Here is a 24,253-nt window from a genome sequence, read left to right as displayed (position 1 = left end):
ATGTCTGAGTGTCTTTGTGTTCACCAAGCAATTTGTGTGTATGTGTTGCTACAGGTAAGTTCATTTCCTGCGTGTGTCATTGCCATCCATGCTCCGGGGACTCGGGTACATTAATCATTTTTATAGGCTACACAGTACTGTACCTGGGTGTGACTGGGCTCTGCCAGCCCAGTTCTAACATCACATGTGCCCCCCCCAGGAGAACAGGACAGCCTCAGGGTGGAGACAAATGACTTCTCTTGAGGTCAGATGAGGTGCATTGCAGGTCAGGTTGTAAATAAAAAGGTTTTTAGCGGATTTGTTATTTATTATATTGTCAAGAAACTTGGCAAACTTGCGTATTCATAAACTGGATTTTTTGGTCTCAGTGGTCCTGTAATGATGTGGTGCCGTTGTTTCCTTGCTCTTTTGCAGGCCAAGGTCAATGTGAATCAATTATGATGACAGATCATTGATCATCCGAGTGCTCCATCTTTGCAATGGCAATAGAAAGACTTTCATAGTATGCCTCATTAATATTTCATTTACTGTCATTCGTATTGATCAGGCCATAATAAAACAGCCTGCGTAAAATGCTTGCATCATCGTGCTCCTGTGCTTTTGACTCGGTACTGCAATAAGTTAGGTCCCTTATGATTACTGATCTGATCAAAGATCAGTGAGTATGCAGACTGGACTAACTGTAGGAACAAAAGCAAGTCAGTTTCTCTGTTTAATTTATGAGTGGGTTTATAACGTATACACTCCATTTTCCAACTGTGAGTGTGGGTAATGAATATCGTCATCTTGGCTATTTATAGCTTGCTGAATTGCTATTTTGTTTAAACACTGAGCTCAGTGACTCTGGGAAACTAATGATGATTTACGACCCTCAGATAAAAGCAAACAGCCTTGATTAATTGACATATCAGCCACTTAAGGGCTTACAGCATTTCTAGCCTTGTTGCTTTGATGTACGACTCCATATTTTATATTCGTATTTTATATTATATCACCGAGTGTTTTTCCTTTCCCAGGTACAACCAGACCGCCCAGAGTTGGAGAAATTTCTGGAACAGATTATAACTTTGTCTCCATCGAGGAGTTTTTCTCCCTGGAGGAGTCAGGAGCACTGCTTGAGAGTGGCAAGTTTAAAGGTACACGCCGGCAACCTCTCTTTAATTAATCCTTGTTGGACACAGCATGTTTTCACAACAATGGAATAGGTACGGTAATCTTATGTACAGTTGCACACAGATGATTCAACACTCATTGTGATTCTTTCTAAGTTGCAACAAAACAAACATTGTTTAATGCTTTTTAAAACTGATGTAATTATTGCTGATATTGTCATTATTAGTACTTTTTTAGTATTGTGCTACGTCTTCTCAATTGATTTGTGTACATTTCTAAGTGTTGTAAAGCTGGGATTGGGTTGGAGTTGGGGTTCTTTCATTTCCTTTGTTAAATAAGCAATAATAATAATAATTATTATTATTATTATTATTATTAATTATAGACAGGTTCTTATCTCTGTTGGAACGTCTGCTGGAACATCTCTGTGTGGAGTTTGCATGTTCTCCACATGCATGCATGGGTTTTCTCCAGGTACTCCGACTTCCTCACACATTCCAAAAATATGTATGATAGGTTAATTGGAAACTCTAAATTGTCCATAGGTGTGAATGTGAGTGTATATGGTTGTTTGTCTATTTGTGCTCTGGCCCTTGGCTGGTGACCAGTCAGCGACCAGTCCAGGGTGTACCCCGCCTGTCGTGCAAAGTCAAGGTCCAGCTTTACCGTACCCGTGACCCTAGAGAGGACAAGTGGTATAAAAAATGAATGAATGAATAGGAAAAGCTTGTAATTTGCAGTGGGGGTTGAATCATTTTCTGTGCAACCACTCATTTTACAGCAACATGACATTGCCTTGTCAGAATGTAGCATTTTCTTTACTTTTTTTCCATTTTTATATCATTTTTAAATAGAAATAATTAAATAAAATAGTATACATTTATAAAATGGCATTATTATTATTATGATTATATAAATGTTATGTTAAATTTTCAATTATGGTATAAAGGAGTATTATTTTCAGGTCCTATAATACCCTCCTACGACCTGGCGTCCACATGTGTGGACATCACATTTTTGGTTGTCAACACTACAGTGTTAAATTTTGGACAACAAGGGCCTGGCATCCACTTCTGAGGACGTTAAACTGCCACCTAGTGGTGTAAGAAGAGTGTAACAAAGTACATGTAAAATTCAAGATGGCTGACAACCCACCCAAACATTCAGATGGCTCCTCCCAATCAAAAAGTCGACCAGGTAAAAAATTCAAACAAATTTCATGGCTGATTCTTGCTCAGATATGTTTAGAAGTGTTCAATGTGTGTTGTGGAAGTTGAATTTTGCAAAAGTAAGAAAATTTGACGATTTACCATGCTGCTAAAGTTGATGTACACATATGTGGACAGAGGGACTTAGTTTTGTTGATTTTGTTGAACATGTCCACAAATGTGGACAGAGGGAGTTGGTTTAGAATTTGTATTTTGGGATGATTTTGTTAGAAAACATCATTTTATACAGTACAAACAAATATGGCGTGTTTTATAAATAAAATCTATGTAGATTTGTTTTTGGTTTGAAACAAAAAATTTTTTTTCCAAGAGCATTATTCTCTGCAACAAGTAATGGAAATGCTGGGGTTAATTGGTGGAGACAACTCCGAGGTGGAGGATTTATCAGTCATCAGTGATCCTGTGGGAGATGCTGAATATCAACCTCCTCCCACCAGCAGTGAGGAAGACAGTAGTGGGTGTGAGGACCACAGCCCTGTCAGCCTATCAGGGGACGCAAACGTTTGCGCGAGGAATACGAGGGATATCGGTCAGATCGTGACATTGCCACATCACGCACCCCCAGGCGTCACTCTCAGACACCGCAGAAAGAGGCTGATGTCTCAGGCAATGTCTCTGAAGATACAACACCAGGACTCAGCCATGAAGAACAGTCCAACAAAGGGTACCAAGTGGTTTGACAATAAACCAGTGTTGATGTCTACTGTACATGCTCAAGAGCCAGAAGACATGTGCCAGAGATGGGACAAGAAACTGAAACGGTATGTGACCATCTCTCCACCATGTGTTATCCGTGAATACAACTCCAAGATAGGTGGAGTTGACCTTGTGGATAGAATGATGAGCTACTATCGAATGAGTGTCCGGACAAAAAAATGGACACTGAGGATGCTGATGCACTTTACCGATCTGGCTTTAGCCAACAGCTGGTTACTGTACCGCAAAGACCTCACTCTGAATGGCACACCAAAGAAGAACATCATGCAGTTCCTTCAATTCCGCATGGAAGTGGCCATGACCTTCTTGGCTCAGAGAGACAATGACAACTCTGACTTTTCAGAGCAGGAAGATGACACAGAAGTTTCAGTCCAAGGGAAACAGCGTCCATTGCAGGCAGTGCCCCACATCTCATTCCGCAGGAAGGCTAATGCACATCTGCCAGAAGTGGTACACTCAAAGAACGCATCACGATGCAGAGCAAAAGGATGCTCAGGGAAAACTCGAGTGCAGTGTGTTATGTGCAAGGTGTTCCTCTGCTTACAGGCAGATCGCAACTGTTACGCTGCCTTTCATACACAGGCATGAACATTTACCCAAGGGGAAAAAATGTTGGAGCACTTTTGGTGTGCAAGTTTCACGTTTTGAAATAAACAGTTCAACAGTAGCAATGAAAAATATTTTTGAAGGTTTACTTATTTTATATCTGTCCTCCTGCAACTGTTAGCAGCACTTCATATGACTTGCGTAAAGGGGCACAAGTTGTTGCTTTGAATTTTGTTTTTACACTCGGAAAAAATGATGCTGTGTTCAGGCAACAAATAAAGTTTTGCACATCATTACTCAATTGTGATGTTATTGTGTTCACTCAAATTTAAAACGAATGTCCTCATATGCGGACATCATTTTTCTCAGAAACTACATCATGTAAAAAGATAATTCTTTGTTTTTACACTCATCAGGTCCCAATTAGCCTAAATATCAAAGAGAAAATAAAAATGCATGCCTTGCAAGAGTTCGGGTCTTAGGAGGATACTATAAAAATTACTAATTTCCCAAAACACGTATGGTTAAAATGCAAATGAAAGCATGCATGCCTTTTTTTGTGACTAAAATCTAGTGAATTCTCTTGCTTGACAAACTGTGCTGCTTTTTTGTAGCATCGGTTACATACTGGCAGGTTACAGAAATATCATTCAGTTGGTTTGTGATACAAATGCACATAGAAATGTACGTTCAGTCGTCTCTCGTTTATCACGGTTAATTGGTTCCAAACTGGACTGCAAGAAGTGAATTTCCACGAAGTAGGATTCACTATTAATAAATGGAATATTTTTGTAGTTTTGGCATAGAAAACCTGTTTACGATCTTCTAAATGCGTTTTTTAACATTATTAGAGCCCTCAGGACATGAAATAACACCCATAGAGTCACCTTTACATTTGTATTACCCAAAGAAGTAGATATAGTCAGAGAGTTTATCTCTGCTCACAGAAAGCGAATAAATGCTACATTATTCATGTTTTTTTTCTGTTACGACAGAGACGATCCTATACATTACACGTAAGGGAGACATTCAGCTCCCAATACACAGGTCCCACCTCTAGTGTGTGTCAGAATGCTGTGTCTGATTAAAACGGCTGCATGCATTAGCATCCATAATTTATGAGAGTTTAATGGGAGCAATTTACTGTGTCCTCCTTACCTGCCTCACATGTGACATTGACAGATACATTGCTTCAGCAATGTAAGATGTGTCCGCCTTATGTAGCCTTGTGCATTACAAGGAGTTTTTCTTTCTTGAGCTGAAGCAGATTCATATTTACATTCACACTACATGCTTTGCGAGTGAATATCTGAATATTCAGTTTGTTTACTGGAATTGGAAAACATATGAGCATTGATTATTTGTTTTCAATGCACGCAGATCACATCTTGCCTTTCTCTGACTCAGGGAATTACTACGGCACGCCTCGACCCATTCACATCAGCCCGGAGAGCCCCCCCATTACATACCAGGAACACCGCAACCTGCTCAGGAACTTCCGCACGCGCAGCAAGTCGCTCAACAACCTGGAGAAGGCTGCGGTGGAAGTGGAGAATGGCGAGGACGAGCTGGGCCTCTCAGGCAAGTATTACCATCATGTCATGTTGAAGTTTAGCCCTGCTCAGAAGCCAAGAGTTAAGAAGTACATCACATCTGTAGCTTCAGTGTCTGTTCTAAATGAAATGAATCAATCATTAGTATGCTCTGAACTCTCAGTGGGGTTGTGACTTCATTGATCGCCTGCCTACCTCCAAAGCAAGGTCAGGGTGCCTGCAGGGCAAGCACGCATGGAAGTAACCAGATAAGTCCACTTACATAAAATACGGTGAGGGGGAAATAAAATAAATGGTTACCTGGAAGTAGGAAGTTGATTGTCTAACGTCTTTACAAGCACAGAATATATTAATGGCTCTTTTTTTACTGCGCGTTTCATAGATTACAGGTTGAGCCCTATAAGTCACTATATCCATGATATCCATGAAGACAGGGACTTGCACAATGACAAGGGAAGGTGACTGTGTGCTCATTTGGTTGCAGACCTAAATGTCCTAAAAGCTGTCTTCATGTGTGATGGAGTTCTAAAAAGTCATCCCCTCCGGCTTCTGCTGAGTCATCTTCTTGAGTAATACTGTGTAAGATGGTGGGTGGGTTGGTGTTGACCTTCATCCGACATCCGACATCCCTCAGATCCACCTTGGAGCTCACGACTAAAGGACGTCTACAAGGATAATTAGGCCAAAAAAAAAGCTTGCTATTCTTCAGTGTGTGCCACACATGCACAGTCACACACCCTGTCTCCTGAGAGGGAGGACAAATCAACAGAAATGCTGACCTCAGATCTTTTAACCCACTGCAGAAATGCCAGCATCAGGTTATTACTGTCCTTTTCAGCATGGGCTGCATCTGTTTAATGACACGTCACCTTTTTTTTTCTCATTTTCAACACATCTTGCTTACAGGGGGACATCGCTCACCCAGTCGGCGGCGGGCATCGAGCGTCCTCGAAAATGGGATCATCTGCAATATGGGTGGAGCCAGAGGGAGAGAGGTGCCGCCGGATCACTGGGAGCAGGCGTTCAGCGATCCAGGAGAGTGTCACTACAAGGAGTGAGTGCTTGGATTTAACTTATCAGCAAGAAACGGAAAAATGCAGCAAATTCGTAAAAAAGCAATGAATTTGCTTTAACTTAAAAAAAAAATCTTCACATATGAGTCAATTATCAAACTGTCATCATCATAAACCTTCATTAACTGCACATGCAATGCTTAGAAACAGTCTTAAGTGTAGGCTATACCTGACTTGCTGTACAGTAGACCTTCAACTACAAATTCTGTGCACACCCATAAAGGTGCTGTCTGTCATGGTTAGGTACTGTAATGGGGGCGCTAGCGGTCAAACACACTATATCCTGCCCTCTTCCTGCTCAGCCGTGACTGCTATTTGTCGACAACTTCTCTGAGACTGCTTGTATATACAGTCATGGAAAAAAACACCCTTGTTTCTTCAGTTTCTTGTTCATTTTAATGCCTGATACAACTAAAGCTACCTTTGTTTGGACAAATATAACAATGACAACAAAAACAGTTTGTAAGAGTTACAGTTTTTGGCAGTAAAATGCTAGATAACTATTCAAGAACTTAAGTGATTTTTGTCATTATCAAGAAAACCATGGAAGTTGCTCGATATCAGCTCTTAAATTCAACTCTTATGAGCTATATTTGTTGTCATCATTATATTTGTCCAAACAAATGTACCTTTAGTTGTACCAGGCATTAAAATGGATCAATAAACTGAAGAAACAAGGATGGATCTCATCATTTTTTCCATGGCGTGCATGCGCACTACAGGCATGTGCCTGTGAGTGAGTGACAGCCCTTAACGCCGCTCCACCTTTTTGAGCCAAACAACAATTCTCATTCACCTTAACTTGTAATTGTGAAGAATATAGACCGTTTTTTTTGTACAGTCTGTTCTCTGAAACTACTATTGAGAACACATACTGGCAGGAGGTTGTGATCTTATATTTTTTAGGTGAAAAAAAGTGAAATTTGGAGCCAAGAAGGGATTCAGTAGCACCTTGCCTGGGAGATGTGTGTGACTTAGCAGTGTAAATTAAATTCTTCTTTCGAAGACATATCGTTGTTGTAGCCATACAGAAGTACAATCAGTATGTGCTACTTTATACGGTGCAGTCGGTTTTGTTTTCGGTTCTATGGCCCTCATCATCTTTTACATTTTTGCCCTGCTGGTACTCTTCACTTAAAAGGACATAGACGAAGCAGAACACTTTTGGAGTTAACCTTTCAGGTGCTTGCTGAGCTGAATTCTTCTGCAAGGTCTCACTTAATGACAGTTTGACCTCTGCCAAAATGTTTTGTCGTTGCATTCGACACTCTACGTTTCACTGTAATGAGCTTTCATACGGTAACGTACTCCTTTGCTTTGTGCCGTCACTTTCAAACCCTTCGCATGCAGAATTGTGCTCTTTCAATATTCTTGTAGTCTTACAGCCATATCACCCCCTTTGTCCACCCAATACATTGATACCTCTTTTCTTTTGATTTCCCTTTTGTCTCCAAAAGCCACAAGAGGACCAGCTGGCAGAGTCCTCGGGCTCCAAGCAGGGAGTCAATCTACAAAAACGAATGTGAGCCTCTTTGTTTCTTTCATTTTTTATTTGCTCGTCTTCCTTCTGCATGTTATTACGGGGACATTGGTGGCACGTGTAGCTGCTGAACAGCCCCAAATGATGCTACATATTTGTCAAGTACGGAAATAACAGCCACAGCCAGCTGGTTGAAGTCAAATGAGATGGAATGAGCTTTTGGCTGGACCGAGACGAGTAAGTGATTAAGGCCTAAAGCTCGGCGCCGCTGGCACAATGCCAGGCTTGTGAGCCGAGGCTGGCGGGGTCGACGCGTGTATGTCATGTGACTGGCAATTTTACTTCATGAGCTGATCACATGACTCGCTGCAAAAAGAACAAGTACATGCTCTGGTTTGTTGTGAGTGACTGGCACCGCTAATACCCATCTGTTAAATGCTTCGGTTGATCAGCCTCTACAGGTTCCATTACCTTTTTGCAGCCAGCAGGCGGTGCTAAAGTTCCCTTCATTTGAAAACAATGCTGTGCAGTACTAAGTATGTACTTAAAGGTTTATTCAGTGATTATAAGACTATAAAAGCAAAAAACAGGAATGTTTAAACACATGAGACGGCATGACTGATTGTACTGTATGTCTAATTACATATGAAGCACTTTTATTTTATTTATTTAGCTTTCAGTTTGGTGGTTCAGTTTGTGTGTTAACTTAATATAGTGGTATTTTTGGGAAGGACCATCTGCCATGCTTTGACTTTCTCTCCTCTCTCACTCCTAAAACCTGTCAACCACCATTAAGTTGTACAAACACACACGGCTGAAACAGTTTTACTGCCCTTTTGCTCCAATGCTAGCCTGGCAGTAATCCTTTCGATCCTACCACTCCGGACACTTTTATGACTTCCCTCGGAGGGAAACAGCCACACTATCTCATGTCCCTTTTTCTGTTGTTGAATATTTTTTTCAGGGTTCACAGAGCACCCAGAGGATCTTCGGGGTTTTCTTGTGCGCACACATTTGATCAAGGGCCCCAGAGGTTTTGGCTTCAATATCGTTGGAGGCAGCAAGCCAAGAGAGTTCCTGCAGGTCTACAGCGTGACTTCAAGTGGACCCTCAGCACTCAAGACAGGTGACAATACACAAAACAGCCATTTCATTTGGTACTATGGTGTGGATTACTGCACTGCATCATACTGAAGAACTGCATCACAGGCGAGATGTGGTGCAATTCTTCAAAATTCATCAACAATAATAAACATATTGTTAAATTAATATTCTTGTCTAACAGTGCTAATCATCTATTGGCTTTATGGGGAAATGTTAGCTATCTCAGGAGTGTTACTTTACAGAAATCTTTAAAGTATAAAGTAAAGATTATGACAGAGACATTTATAGTATACAATAAATAAGACGAACATACAGTACATGCCATAAGAGCGTTTTATTTTTTTTTTTATCACTCTCCTTCTCAGTCTAAACTCTTTGGGATTATACTGAAAATTCCTGATTTCCTCCATCAAGTGTATATCATAATCAGTGATTAATCCCCCCGGGCTAGCACACTCTAATCTGGCTATCATATTACATGCATATGCAGCGGTACACGTGCAGCTCACGGACGTAAACACTTGAACAAAAATGTCTGTACAGGCTGCTACCACCACTGCGCATTCAGTTTGCAGGGACTGGGCATATCTGTTAATAGGTTGGTTTTCGGGGATTAGTCATTAGGATTAGTCCACACCCACGCAAAATACAAACGGCGTCAGTCTATTTGGTAGCAACGCTCTTGAGAACACTTCAGCATGGAACACATTCAACAAGAGCACTTTAATTCAGAAAGAGTGCAGAGCTCTGCCAAGGCTCAGACAGTCTAAATGTCTGTCAAATTAATGGCAGACAGAACAGTTATTTGGGGAAGTTTCATTCAGAGTAAAAAAAAATATCCTACATTAATGTAATGATCTAAAAACATTGCAGCTTCCGACCTTGCATACAGACAGCAAATGAGATGTTTTAGATTTATCAAAGTTTTGCCCGTGGGAGTGTGAATTTATTGGAAACTATCCTTGAAACTATCCCTTATAATAAATGAAGGCTCATCTATATTAGCAGCCAGGAAGTTGCACACATTAAAAGCATTATTTTAGAGTCTGAATGCCAAAGTCAATATAGTACTAATAATGTGCCTGTGTACTTTCAACAGCGGACATCCTGGTGTATATCAATGACATTTGTGTGTTGGGAGTGTCCCACAAGGAGGTAGTGGAGATGCTCAAGTCAATACCAGTGGGCCACAGTGTACATATAGCAGTCAGAAGAGGATACCCCATGTTATACAACCATGACGGGTGTCTCAAGCAGCCCCCACAGAACATACTGGACAATGAGGACCCCATCTTGTTACCTACCACCTTCCAGCCTCAGTCTCTTCACCAAATACCTCGCCACCCAACACCAACTCCCCAGACCCATCACTTTAACGGATTCCATGGTGATTACATGGAGCCTGGCATGATCCTTGACGCTAATGGAAATGCCACTTCATTAGCTAGCAGACAGTCCTCATTCAGACGCTCCAGTTTGAGTAATGCTGCCTCTCCGCCCCTTACACGCCCACCTCGTTCCCTGAGAAGCTTGGCCCGACTGCAGTCGTTTGACCCAACACTGGCAAGCCAGAGTGACAGTGAAGTGGTCTCTGCAATTGGTTCACACAGGTAAGAAAAAAAAGCCAACAAGTGAATCTAGTGACATTCTTTCCTTTTAGAACATAACAGCATATACGGTGCATCAATATGAGTGTCATCATTTTATGTGTTTAATGAGCTCATGTCCTTTATGGGGGGAAAAAACATCTCGGGTAACGTGGTAAATTTATGACAAAAAATGACACATGACTCACTTTGAAATGAAAACCATGTGAACACATCAGCAGAGAAATGACAATAATGAAAAAAGTATTACATACAGTAAGAGAATAAAAGCTTTATCATGATATTTTTAAGTAAACAATGTATTAAAACAATAAAACTAAACAATCTATATAGCAATGTATTAAAGGTGTATTTAAAAAAAAACTAAATACTTTTGGCCTTAACTTATTTATCAAATATCAAATTGTTTATCAAAGTTATATTTATGAAACACCTAAATTAATTAATACCTAAATGAACAATGTCTCTCATACAAATAATCAAAAATGTTTTCAGTAATTATGCACATTATGTCTTAAAAATTGAGCAGTGGTCTGTGGAGGCAAAATGACTTTGCATTCTCCACCCAGTTAACGGTGTGATGTCATTTATACTTGAACACACGTTTCACTAACAAAGTGGCAGAGAAACACTTTAATTATAGGATTAGGAGGTAACTGAAATCATTCGGAAGAATAACTCCAAGTAGAAATGTTTGACCTCTTACTTTTTCTGTCTTCCTCATCAGGGCATCGGTGATCCGTAATCACAACAATAACTCCCTGTCAACACCGCCCCATCATTTACGTTACGGTACATCCAAGTCATCCGAGAGTGACTTATCTACCTGCACCCTGCCTGTGTCCCGCCTGCCCATGCCTCAGTCACCCAAGAGGCCCTCATCATCCCCAGGTGGTCCCCGCAGTGCTCACGCCCACCTCTTCAGGCCGCAGTCCTCCCACCTCAGACCTCCACCAACACCTGACAGCCCCCGCCACCGCAGCTTTAATGGTTTCCATAGCAACACCAGCCCTACTGCAAGTCCCAGCAAGATGTCCTCTCCTGGTGCAATGAGTGTGGGTAGTGGACTTGGAGGATTCAGCGGAGGGGAGTTGGTGCCGGTGGCTTTGGCCCAGAGTGAAAGAGACAGGGGCCTGGGCTTCAGCATGATGGCTGGTGGTCCAGGAGGCTGGATGACCATTGTGAGGAGAATCTGGGACAGGAAGCAGTGCAATACTTTACAGCCAGGGGATGCTATTGTCAAAATCAATGGAGCTGATGTTCAGAGCCTTAGTCTTGCTCAGGTAACTCTTTCAACACTGCAAGCAGCGTGACAAATCACTTTTTACCGTGAATACCTCAGAAGAAATAGTCAAACATTACTACGTTCTACGGCAAAAAACAATCCGTATCTCCTCTGTTAAATGTCATAATGGAGGCACTGGTATCATTGAAAAGGTGTGAAAACAAATTGTCCCTTATTTAATACAATGTATTGTTTTCACAGGTACAAACAGTTCTTCAGGAGCATACCAAACAGGGAGAAGTCATCCTATTGGTATACAGGGGAGGTAAAAACTTGACTTTAAAGTCAGGGGTTTTAAATATTTACAGTATTTCTCACATCTTTTTCATTGTTATTATCAGGCATCTATCATTCAACTATTTCCCCAGGCTCCATTCGGAGACTTTGCCCTCCTCTGCTCCACCCTCCTCCTCCACCTGGTGGCTTGGACAGCCACGTCATCCACAGTGATGCCTTACCTATGCCCCGTACTTCATTCAGTACTCCTCCATCCTCGGCCCAGACGTGTTCCTCGCTGATCCAGAGCACCAGTTTCTTGGAGTCAATTCCGGTCACTCTGACCATGGAGCCCAAAGACTGGATCAAAACAGGTTTGGAGGATGATGCCGGTAGAGTCACAGAACACGATTCAGGTCTGGAAATGCGAGAAGATGAGAGAGTCCGACCACTGAGAGGGTTTGATGTGGAGTTGAGGAGAAAGCCAGGGGAGGGTTTTGGATTCGTCATCGCCTCTCAAGATCTGGAGAACACGAAAGGTTAGAGACCACTACCAAATCCTATTCTGTCACATATTTTTATTAATTAGTATGGTTTGGTTTGTAAAACTTGTTTTGTAAAAATGACGAGTCAAGACCATTTAAAGTCCCACAGTGAGAGTGCTAAGTGTCCTATCTCTCATCTATGTATGGCCCATTCCTAACATGTCTATATTTAAATGTGTTTTTTCAGGTATACATTATCCTGCATGAGGTTGTGTCAAAGTGCGCATGGTCCATTTTGGTAATCACTAATCAATATTTGGACTCTAACTTGTAAGGCATGACGTTTTCAGATTTATGCGTCCACGTGTCTATTAACTGTCTCATATAAAACGACCTTCTTATGGTTGTCCAACACCAATGTTAACGGGCGCGCCCAGCTGACAGGACAGTTTATGTCCCGTCTGGAAATGGACACATCCTGCCTTGAGTAGTTTAGTGTAAAGCTCGTCCCTGTGATGAATGGGCATGTCTCTGCATCCTTTGTCTCGTATTGGCTGCCCTCTGTTCCACTTTGATGCAGTTCAATTTGCTTTATGGCCCAAGCAAACACACATTTATAAAATCTTTTCATGGCCAGATTGATGTTGCAGGTGCACCTGTCTCCCCAACTTCCATCTTCATTGTGTTTTCACTCCCCTTCATTTCTCACCTGTCACGTTACAGAAAAAAGTCCTGTCTGTCACTCGACATCACCCTCTTTCCTGTATCATCACACCACCACCCCCGGCCCCTTCCCATCTCTTTTTATCTCCTCTGCTTTTCCATCATTCTCGCTCACCGGCACTCGCTCTCTTCCTCTATCTCTCCCTCGCCACCCCTTTACTCTGCAGTAAAAATGTCCGGTCTGGTTTTTCGAAAGATTAAAACTCTGCCTCCCTCCGCCTCCCACCCACCTCCCGCTCTCTCCATCGCTGGCTGAAATGCTACTCTCGTACAGAGGGGGAAAACACACAGTGGGACAGCCTGTCTTTTAGCTCCTGTTAACCATTGCACGTGAACATCAGCACCTTGGAGAGCAATCTGACTTGGACGCAAGGAGTTCTTTTTTCCCTTTTTTTTTACCCATGCTATTAAGAGAGCCATGCTGGAGAGACTGCAGTCTGCTTTGAGAACTGTGAAGGAGTCCAAACGTAATTATTTGCTTCATTTCCTTCTCCTTTTTTGGGCTTTGACCGGACGGGTGAGCTGGTTTGCTGCAGCGTCTTTTTCTATTCAGTTTTATGCATCGGCTGGAAGCTTTTAATTGTAACTCAGAAGTTTGCTCAGTCAGACGTGTTGACTGTGGCCATGTGGAAGTTGGATGGACATGCTTACAGGTCTCTGAATAACTATAGCTCGAAATGATGTTGTTTATCCTAAAGCATAACAAAGGTGATTTTAAAATATGCTTTATATTCAGTCTGTCATGTTACATGTTGCTGGCATTCAGGAATGTATTGGTCCCATTAGTGGGCAATACAATTAACATCTTTAAGAGATATGACAGATGCTGTTTACTAAAGATTAACGGCACTCTCTCATCTTAGATGTGTGGTTATCCTCAGCAGACTGCAGCATACATCTAGGTTGGAGAATAGGTTTTTCATGATGGCGGGAGGTGGAGGAGATGACATTAGTGCTACTTCTTCTGAGCTGTGATCATGCAGCACAACACTGTTACTGTGCTGGCTGCTGGGCATGCTGCAGTGGGATTACTCTGGACAGGACAACATGGACTGCCAGCGGGAAAGACAATTTGATATGAAGCAGCCCATTTGGATGCATCTGTGTAGTGTGTTTGTTTATATGCACGAGTGTGTGTGTGTGTGTGTGTGTGTGTGTGTGTGTGTGTGTGTCTGGCTGAGCACATCTGTCTCAGTGTGTTGTGTGAGTCATTATATGTGCGCATGAGCAGGGCTTTTGCATGTGTGCTTGTGTATTTGGCAGGGGTTGATGTTCCACTGTTGTATTATACATGATAAGAAGACTATTTGCAAAGCTGCCTTGGCTCTGATTTGACCTGATTGCCATTTCTGCCCGCACCACCCAGATGAGGCCCATTGAAGATGTCTCTCATGGGCTTTGAATTATAGGCAGACATAAATCCCATATGATACTAACAGCGATTCAAAGCGTGTCCCTGAAGTCTGGACACAAAGGAAATGTGGAGTTATTGTATCGAGTTGACATGAGTCTTGCAAAGTGCATCAACTTTGGTAGCACAAATGTTGGAAATCATATTGAACATCATATTTTCCAACTAAATAAAATGTGGAAAATGTAATTTATTGAAAACTTTCAGTTTTACCTGTATGTTTAGACTTTAGGCACACCCGGTAGATCTGCAAAGAAGCATTAAAACTGGCTATTTTTATCCCGGAAGCACACTGGGTGAGGGCGCAATTTGTGCCTCATCTGAATAAATAGTTTATGCAGCTGTATAGGTTAAACAGGGACAACAGAAAGACTTGGGAGTGGCCAGCTGCTCCCAGCAGGAGGTAGTATTGTAGAGAATGGGGCAGATTTTATACTGAACAGTCTTAACTGAACATGTTAATGGTAATGGTACTGGTTTTATTTATTTTGAACCTGCATACAAGTTACACTGGAATACATCACGTATTAGAATTCACAATTTCACATGTTCAAAAAGAAGTAATAAAAATAATAATGGATTAGATGTTATATAGTGTTTTTCAAGGTACCCAAAGCGCTTCACACTGAAGTGAACCCATTATTCATTCACTCCTAGGTCACACACTGGTGCTGGTAATCTACATCTGTAGTCACACAGCTGCCCTGGGGTAGAGTAACGGAAACGTGGCTGCCAATTCGCGTCTATGGCCTCTCCAACCACCACCAAACAGACGACTCTGAGTCCAAAGCAAAAAGAGGGAAGCTGATGTCATGGCAGCGCCCCAATGAATGCGTTTCTCAGCCGCAATGCCTTATGGGAAAACTCTAAATGCTTTTTTAAAAACTGATATTGGGACATGTTTGTATATTTGTATATACACCTTTTGAGTATTAAGTTGCAGTGTGATGAATTTAGTGCTGTTAGTAATGTTCCTTGAAAGATGACACAATGAGTCAGACTGTTGTTATATTGGTATATATACTGACCTCCACTAATTTCCAGTGGATTGACAAGGTTGTTGTGAGTGTGCTAATAGCTCCTGATTGGCTCCTACCAAAGAAAGAGCTATTGTTTCGTCACTGACCCGCAAATGGCACAGTATTTAAACAATTAGTAGTAGTTCTGAAGTAAAGGAGATGTCATGAGATTAGAATTTAGCCATAAAATAAGGAAATGAAAAAGTAGCGGCTCATACACCAGAATTTACAGTAATCGCTATGTTAATTAACACAACATTCAAGCAGGTTTATATACTTCATGTACCAGAATTGAATATTATATTTCGACATGCATCGCTTATGCACATGTAGGGTATTAATGCCTTTTTGGATATTATGAATGTAAATGTCACTGGTTTAGAAATCTGAAAAACTCAAAGAAATGGTATATTCTAATTACCCCAACCTCAAGTCATACACCATTGCCACTACAAACCAAAATAATGAAAAATTTATTGGAACTATACGCCGCCTCTCGCCCAAAGTCAGCTGGGATAGGCTCCAGCATACCCCCTCGACCCTAGTGAGAATAAGCCGCATAGAAAATGGATGGATGGATGGATAGTTGGAACTATTACATCAAATAATGTTACAATGAAAGAATAAGAAAATACATTTTTCTTTTCTCATGACTTACTAATTGACTCACTACTGTAATATACCACTGCAATTATTTAAAAAATATAGTATAGTAAATTTAGTTAATCCATCACCACGTCTCAATGCAATAAAAAAAAGGGTTGCAAGTAAAGAAAACTTTTTAAGATACATAAAGATCTTCTTGCACAAAGAAAAGGAGGGACAATAAGCTAAACATGAAAAAATGTGCAGCAGATAAAAAGAAACAAACTAATCTTCCACCTACTTGTGTTGTTGCCGTCATCCTTTCAACACTGAAGAATTAATCTGCAATGTAATAGACAAATTGAGTTCATGGTACGTGTGGTATGTAAGGCTTTCCCATTCCTTGCCCATGCTGCAAGAGGATGGGGCGCATTATCACACACAACGGAAAATACATTTTGTGTTTCCAACACATACTGCAGTATCTTACTAATGGGGGATCATCTCACAAGAGCTGGGAACTAAAATAACCAATGGGGTGAAAGAGAAAGAGTAAACATCTAAAGTCTGGCGTTGTGACAGATTTGGGCTATCAAACATATCAGGGGAAAGTTTGTGTTGTAACAGTTTGTACCTGAGCAGCAAGGCAGTGCAAATGACTGCATGCCGCTGCGTCAGCGGTTGGAAAGATTAGTTGACAGATGGGCTTAAAGAGACGATGTGAGTTTTTTCAAGGAGACAGTGGGTGAGGTGTGAAGAAAGAGGAGTCATTTATAATGTAAACCTACCTACAACCATCGACAGCTCAACTGCACTCCTCATAAATCTCCATGCTTTTAAAAGTGGAATCCAATTATGGTGCACCGAGGCTGATGATAACAAGAAACAAGACATTCAAACTAAGTGTATGGATGTTTTTCACTCCCTCTGCAGCTGCATCCCTTCTCCCCCACCGCTTTGTGACGGTGCGCAGAGGCAGCCCGGCATCTAAGAGCGGTCAGATTCGGCCCGGAGATCGATTGGAGGCCGTTGAAGGACGCTCAGTGGTGACACTTCCTCATCGCGAGCTTGCCCAGATTCTACGGCGTGCAGGAAACACTCTACGCCTCACCATTGTCCCCCGGCCCAGCACCTGTAAGCTGAGACAAGAACACTCACAGTCTTTTGATTCCAGATCTAACTGTGCTGGTATAAACTCCGACAGACTCACCAGGCCTTTCGGAGCCCACAGAGTATGACCTTGGTCACAGAAGCAAAAAGGGTCAGAGGTCACGGCCAAAAGTGAGTACAGCATAAGGAAGACGTTTGCTTATATGATTCCAGTCCACACTCACACTCATCCGACTCTCCAGCGCGACTCCAGGTATTACAGCATCGACTTGGATCGGGGCCCCTCTGGCTTTGGGTTCAGCCTCAGAGGGGGAAGTGAATACAACATGGGCCTCTACGTCCTGGGACTAATGGAGGGAGGGCCGGCCTCACGCAGCCAAAAGATGCAGGTGAATGGGCCAGAAGTGGTTGGATCGAGTCTCTTCCTTTGGGACAGCAATAACAATTGTTTTGAGCGTTTTCATTCTTCTGCAGGTGAGTGACCAGCTTGTGGAGATCAATGGTGACAGCACAGCGGGGATGACACACAGTCAGGCAGTGGAGCAGATCCGCAGAGGAGGCCACCGCATTCATCTGGTCCTCAAGAGAGGAAATGGATATGTGCCTGACTATGGTGAGAAGAACAGGGAGGGTTTGAAAATATTGATATTGGTGATAGCATAATATACTTTCTTGGGAAATTCCTGCATGAGATTTCAAATTCCTTGTTCTATAATACTGTTTGACCCTTTCTTTCCTGTTCACCCACAAACTAATTTTCCCCAACTTGATTTTACATGTTTTCTTCTCCAAACACGTCTGCCCTTTCTGTTTTTCCTGTCCTTCTTGCTTTTTCCCCATTTCTCTTTCACTCAGTGGAGCTGTCCAGTTTGTCTCTTTGTATGACCAACTCCAAACTAGGCGAGCCTTGCTTCTATGTCATTGGACGGACAGAGAATACGCGGTTGGTAATGGTTCCTGTTAGTTCTCCCATTTTCTGTCTCTCTACATCGCCACGCTCACTCACCACTTTTGTCTTCACGTATACACTGACAGAGTTTCCACAATTGTTCCTAAATGAAAATTTCAAACTGCTTGTCCACCTTAGCCCACAACTGAATTATAGTTTGATGAGATACAATTTGTTAGAGTCAGTACACCCGTTACATTTCAGCAACCATTTTATTTTATCTTTTCAGTGGACATTACTATAGACATTAAATGTGGATAAAACTTTGTTGATTGTAGCATTTACTTGAGAGATTGGCATCAGTACTGGCTGCCCCGGAGAGACTCTGCGTGGCCAATTGTCAGGAGCTGGAAGCATCTGCTGTCAGTGGAGACCTCCGGTGCGTTATTCTTCTCCCTGAGAGCAGGTTGATAGTCTTCCACACCTTCCAACTAGAGTGGGTGAAGTCGATTCCACCACTTCAACCCGCCCGGCCCTCCGGGTGGCCTCCAGCTCCTGCAATAAGGTTGTCCCTCTTGTATCCATCCATTCTTCTTGCCTGTTGGTGTTGGCGCGGCAGGAAGCTGCACTTTTCATCCCAGCCCGAGATGCAATTCTTCCTGTATCCGTATGGGATGTTGTGCTTTGGACATTACAGCAGGTGGCGTATGCAGCGTCCACATCAGTTGCTTCTGAGTTTCTTCGGTTTGTCCAGAAGAAGAGCAGACCTTCTTTGCATTTCTGCCATGAACGATTGCCAGTTTGCCTCCCTGAAGTTCCGTCCCCAGACACGTCTCTCCGGATTCCGTTCATTGCTGTGGCATACGGAGAAGGCCAGGTGTGGGTTGATGTAGGAGTTCTAACGTGCAGAAAAGAAGCTTCGGGGCTTTTTTGAGTTGAAGAGCAGCAGTGCTTCAGTGTTAGAAGCCCACTCACATAGCACTTCTCCATCTTTTGTAGTAGCCCCAATCTGTGTGTTGGCAGTTGAAGTCACCTGCATAGATGGCAGGAGTAGGCACAGATGGAAGTGATGATACAGTCAGCGCTGTTGGTAGGAGCTTGTATACATTTATCACATATGTTTCCTGGATTCTGGTGACCAGCTCAATGCTGCAACCAGTTGGAGATTGGCTGGTGGCTGACCAGCTTATTCATCCTAGGCAAGTGTTGGTATTCCATGCTTCTTGCTGTGGATAGAGCCAGCAAGGAGGATCCCTGGCAGCTTGGTCTTGTCATCAGAAGCCCCTCTTGACAGGAGAACAGCTGCTACCTTATTAGAGGTGGCAACGTGTCTGATGACATCAAGCTTGGTGATGGTAAGGCCCTTAATGTTAAGTTGGAGCAATGACAGATCTTGGTTTTTGATGTTTGGGGTGTATGCCAGCTTGTTGAGTTTTTGCCAACGTTAGTTTCATGAGTTGGTCTTTCACCATTTCTCACTACTCAATTAGGAGGCCTTGGGAGGCTGTCGTCTTCTCCTCTCACAGAGCTGGTGGATTTTAAAACACCTTTCACTCCTCCACCTTCCTTCTGCTTGAGAATGCATCATAGGTGCCCAATTGGGTTCAGGTCTGGTCAAATAACTGGCCACTCTTATCACCTTCACCTTTAGCTTCTTCAGCAAGGCACAAGTCATCTTGGAGATGTGTTTGGCCTCTTTATCATGTTGGAAAACTGCCATGCAAATACTTTCTGAAGGGAGGGGATCATGCTCTGCTTTACGGTGTCACAGTACATGTTGAATTTCATATTGCTCTCAATTAACGGCAGCTCCCTAGTGGTGGCAGCACTCATGCAGCAACAGACAATGACGCTACGACCACCATTCTTAATTGCAGGCAATACAAATTCGTTGAGTCATTTTCAGTAGGTAGTAGGTAAATACTGCTATACAAGCTGCGCACCGACTCCTCTAACTAATATGTAAGTTTCATTTCCATATAGTGTTCTCTTAAGAAGATATACTGTAATACAAAGGGTTGCTGAAATGCGGCGTTGGACTCACTGATGTGAGATAATGTCAATAGTAGAGTTGCATGCATGGATACGTAAAAGTAGCTGAGCTCCAGCATCTCAACAACAAAGCATGAAAACATTGTACACTTTCACATTAAATTGCATAACACACTTCCAAACATGAGTTTGGTCCTCTCTGATACTTTCTTGTTTAAAATGTTTTTAATTTTATCCACCCCCACCCCCACACAATGTTTGTCCAGGCCATAAGCACAGAATCACCTCCCCCTCCCACCTGCGTCACCCCCGGGAGCAGGGTATGGCTGCAGTAGACTCTACCAGGCAGAGGGGGCACCGCTCCAAGCAGAAGAGGAGAAGCAAGTCTTTGGACGCACGTGAGAAACGAACAGGAAGGAGGAAAAGGCGTTCAGGAGGTCGCTCAGGATTACGTAGCCCCAACTTGGAGATTGTGGATGACGAGGGAGGCCAGCGGGAGAGCTCACAGAAAGCGAGGAGGAGGAAAAGAGAATCTCGGAGTCTGCCAAAAGACGCCCTGTCGTTTTCTGATAGTGATGATAAGAACGTGACAGCAAGCAGGAGAAAAGGTGAGAGAGGGAGGAGCAGAGAGTGGAGAGGTAGGAGTGAGGAGCACCTGAGGAGTGAGGAAGGGAAGGAGTCTGTGCAAGAGGAGAAGCAGGAAGTAGCTCCTGTTGAGGAGAGGGTAGCAGAAAAGGCCAAAGAGGTAAAGGAGGAAGCAAATCTAGAGAGAGGAGACAGCTCGGAGGATGTTGTGCTGCCAATTCCAAGTCGTGCAAAAAATCTTCCTCGGCCCAAAGAGGAGAGTGAGGAGGAAAACGATGAGAACTGGGAAGTGGCAGCAGGCTACCATGAGATGAAGCAGCTGCAGGGCTTACTAGACGATGATGAGGGTGAAGATCGGCGTCTGGGAGTTGAGGAAGATCACAGAGAAGATGATGCACACAACAGACCTTTGTCAAGTGATGCTGTGATGTATTCACAGAGGAAACCATTCTCCTTCCTCACTTCCTCACTTTCTTTAGATCAGCTGAGGGATGATGAGTCAGAGTCTGGAGGCAGCGAATCAGATGGCAGCATGTCTGCGGCCAGCATCTCTGGCCTCTCTGTGGTCGCTGCAGAAGCAGGCAGGCGCAGGGCCATCGTGCTGCCAGGTCCTTGGCTCACACCCAGCCACCAGTAGGTGGCTCGGGACAAAGTTGAGAACAGGCTCTCTTGAAGGCGGACAGGGCAGGGCGGGGGGAGAAGTGCTGCCTCTTGACTGAAGCAGGCAGGATGTTGAGCAGCAGCAGCAGGATAGTACTGGATCCCATTTTTCATTCGCTTGGAGATCAACTTGATTTCTGCAACAGTCACCTTTATTTTATACAGAAGTAAATTGTATATGTTATTGATACCAATGCAATTATCGACTATGCTCGTCAGTCCGGTTGTGTATCTGTGGAATAATTGTGAGCGAGTTTGGCTATTTTGTAGCAACAGTCGATAATGATCTAAATATGACTATATACGAGCAAGATACGTTTTTATTTTTTATATCATGGGATGAGACTACACAGGATTTGCATTGGCGTGTAGCATTAATGTTAGTTCATATGAATCATTATTATATATGACAGACACGCTTCTCAGTTGTGAGACAGCATACTTAAAGCCCTATTTCATTTGAAATCATAGTTTTACAGAATGTACGCTATTTATCATCCCTCTTTGTCAAACGAGGCCTCTGTTAAATTCAATCTGTAAAATGAAATTATGCAGTTCTTTACTGAAACCACTTGTCAATGCCTATCCCCGAGTTAAAAGTTATATTCTTTGTGCCTTTTTACAGCTGGTTTGTCGCCAGTGTTACAAGTTGTAAATGTCCTTTTCTGTTCTTTCTGTGTCACTGTTGCTCTCGTTATGTTGCACTCCTGTCTTAACTTAATTTTTCCAGGGTAACAAATGTACAGTACAGCGGATTAGATTTACGTATTAACTGTATTGACCCCAAGACAATTTCAGTTTTTCAAGATACATTTTTTGAAAAATATTTGTACGGCAAAATCAAACAAAATAATTTAAAAACAATTGTTTTCAGTATTTATAGTTTAACTGATCCTCATTATCTTAAAATTGGCATAATAACTCCCCTGTTGTTGTTGAGTGACAGGAAGAAAAGCTCTGACTCGCTTGGGGAGAAGTCGTTTGGCGCCACCAAATGTATACAAAACAATGGCTGCCCTAGAAGTAAAAAGAAACAAACGTGATGAATTCACCAAAGGATTAAAGTAAAACCCACACATGAATCAAATTAAGAAATCTGTGGGGTGGTTTGAAGGGGGCTGTGAACAGAAAATACCCTCACAATGTGACAAATTAAAGTGGAGGTGTGCCCTAGACCTACTGTATCTGTGTCTATGGTAACAGGTGCATCAACTAAGTGTTTGTAGATGCACACCATTCTGCCAATATGTTATTTTCATTTTTGCAGTTTGGGATTTCAGTTCATTTTTTAGCAGTTTCATCTTGACCACATCACAAAAACCTTTTTTTGTTATGTGTAAAAATGTGCGTTATGTGTTATGTATCTCACACACCTTCATGTAGTCTGCTCCCCATCTGTCTCACCGCTGTACTTTCCCAAGTATCTCCCACTAGGCCTACTGTACAAAGCCTGCATAAATGTTCACGTATACCTCATGAAGATGCCGAGCAATAATAATGTAACTGTCAGCCATCTGTTTCCCTGTCGGCCTGGTCTGTGGTGTGCAGACACTTGACTTATAGGTGTATATTTCTGATCACGCAAATCCCCTTTTACTGCAGCTATGATAATTTACAGCCATGTATATTCTGTAAATATTTGTAAAGAAGTTTATATGTACATATGCTACATGTAATTCGCGCGACAGCTATCCACTCATATATTTGTTGTGTGATAAATATATATATATATACAGTATATATATAGCTTGTGTGAAGGACCTACATTTAAACATTTAAAGTACATTTGATGATACCAGCCCTATTTGTTAATGAATGTTTTTAATGTGCTGCCTGGGTGTGAATTGGGATGCTCACTTTGTACCAGAAGTCAGTGAGAAATGCCAAAAGTAAGCTGTCGGTGTGCACATTTCAACCACTATCTGGAGTCTTGACAGTGCTGTGCCCATTGTGCCACGTACAGTTGCCTTGGTAATATCAACTCCTTTATCCTGACCTGATCTGTCTAACTGTGAAACCCGTACTGTAATTTCAGTAATTTCGGTCAGGCTCAATCACTGACAAATCATTCACAAGCCTAATTGTTGCGTCTGAGATGGATTTATTTGTTTTGCAATTGTGTTATGGCAATACAAAAACTGGGGTGAAGAGATACTGTGAGATGTTATTTTTCTATGAAATTATCTTTTTCGAATTACTCAGGTTTTCAGATACTTTAGATAGATAAGCCATTTGGGAGGGAAAGTGACACATTTTCATGACGTAGATTCTTACATTATTTGTGATGAGGCAACATCTGGAGACAATGACTGTTATTTTATTCAAAAAAATCCCATTAATACATTCCTGGATTACTACCCCACATGGTTAAACCCTAAAAAGTGTGTTGCATGTGCTGCCTGGAGTGAGAGCACACTGCCAATGTGTCACTTCACTTTTATAACCAATGTTCTTTTTTTGGACTTTCATTTCCCAAAGGAGATTATATGTCTGAAATGTCAACACATTCTAATAAAAGTGCAAATAAGCTGCTGAACCAACATCATCATTGTGTTATTGCTTTTACAACACCAGAACAAGCCACAGTAATGAACAGCAGGTGGCAGCAAAATCACAGCCTATGGGATGCATGGAGGAGACGTACTGAAAAAGCCATAGGAAACCCTTTAGTTTAAGATGTCCATTGGCCTAAAAAGACCCACAGACGGCCATGCACATGTTTGCGAACAAGCCAGACAAATTTCAGCTGCTGCTGCTGGATGACATCTAAGGATAAAACCCCAATCGTGTTCCACAGATCAATTATTAAGCCTGCTTTTGACCAGGACAGGGATTTTACATTTCTCTATCACCACTCACTGCACGTTAATA

At 42.3% G+C, this 24,253-nt stretch overlaps 1 protein-coding gene across 11 annotated transcripts in view; it reads left to right on the top strand.

Annotated features, from left to right (window-relative positions):
• Positions 1-23,918, top strand: part of LOC129190882 (membrane-associated guanylate kinase, WW and PDZ domain-containing protein 2) — a 47,496-nt gene extending 23,578 nt beyond the window's left edge. For 3 of the 11 annotated variants that reach the window (XM_054793810.1, XM_054793988.1, XM_054793636.1), the window contains 14 exons: positions 1,017-1,136; positions 5,013-5,186; positions 6,065-6,212; positions 7,689-7,753; positions 8,676-8,837; positions 9,915-10,425; positions 11,150-11,705; positions 11,909-11,972; positions 12,049-12,462; positions 17,080-17,280; positions 17,351-17,427; positions 17,499-17,645; positions 17,731-17,869; positions 20,404-23,918. In XM_054793810.1, coding sequence (XP_054649785.1) covers positions 1,017-1,136; positions 5,013-5,186; positions 6,065-6,212; positions 7,689-7,753; positions 8,676-8,837; positions 9,915-10,425; positions 11,150-11,705; positions 11,909-11,972; positions 12,049-12,462; positions 17,080-17,280; positions 17,351-17,427; positions 17,499-17,645; positions 17,731-17,869; positions 20,404-21,359 — 3,734 coding nt within the window. In that variant the 3' untranslated portion in view covers positions 21,360-23,918. Of the gene's footprint in view, positions 1-1,016; positions 5,187-6,064; positions 6,213-7,688; positions 7,754-8,675; positions 8,838-9,914; positions 10,426-11,149; positions 11,706-11,908; positions 11,973-12,048; positions 12,463-17,079; positions 17,281-17,350; positions 17,428-17,498; positions 17,646-17,730; positions 17,870-18,111 lie in introns of all 11 variants that reach the window. The other 8 variants (XM_054794076.1, XM_054793897.1, XM_054794419.1 and 5 more) reach the window with 7 other exon arrangements.
• The last annotated feature ends 335 nt before the right edge of the window (positions 23,919-24,253 follow it).

This window comes from Dunckerocampus dactyliophorus, chromosome 1 (assembly GCF_027744805.1).
Source record: "Dunckerocampus dactyliophorus isolate RoL2022-P2 chromosome 1, RoL_Ddac_1.1, whole genome shotgun sequence".
NCBI classification, from domain to species: domain Eukaryota; kingdom Metazoa; phylum Chordata; class Actinopteri; order Syngnathiformes; family Syngnathidae; genus Dunckerocampus; species Dunckerocampus dactyliophorus.
This window is presented reverse-complemented; position numbering and strand designations above follow the sequence as displayed.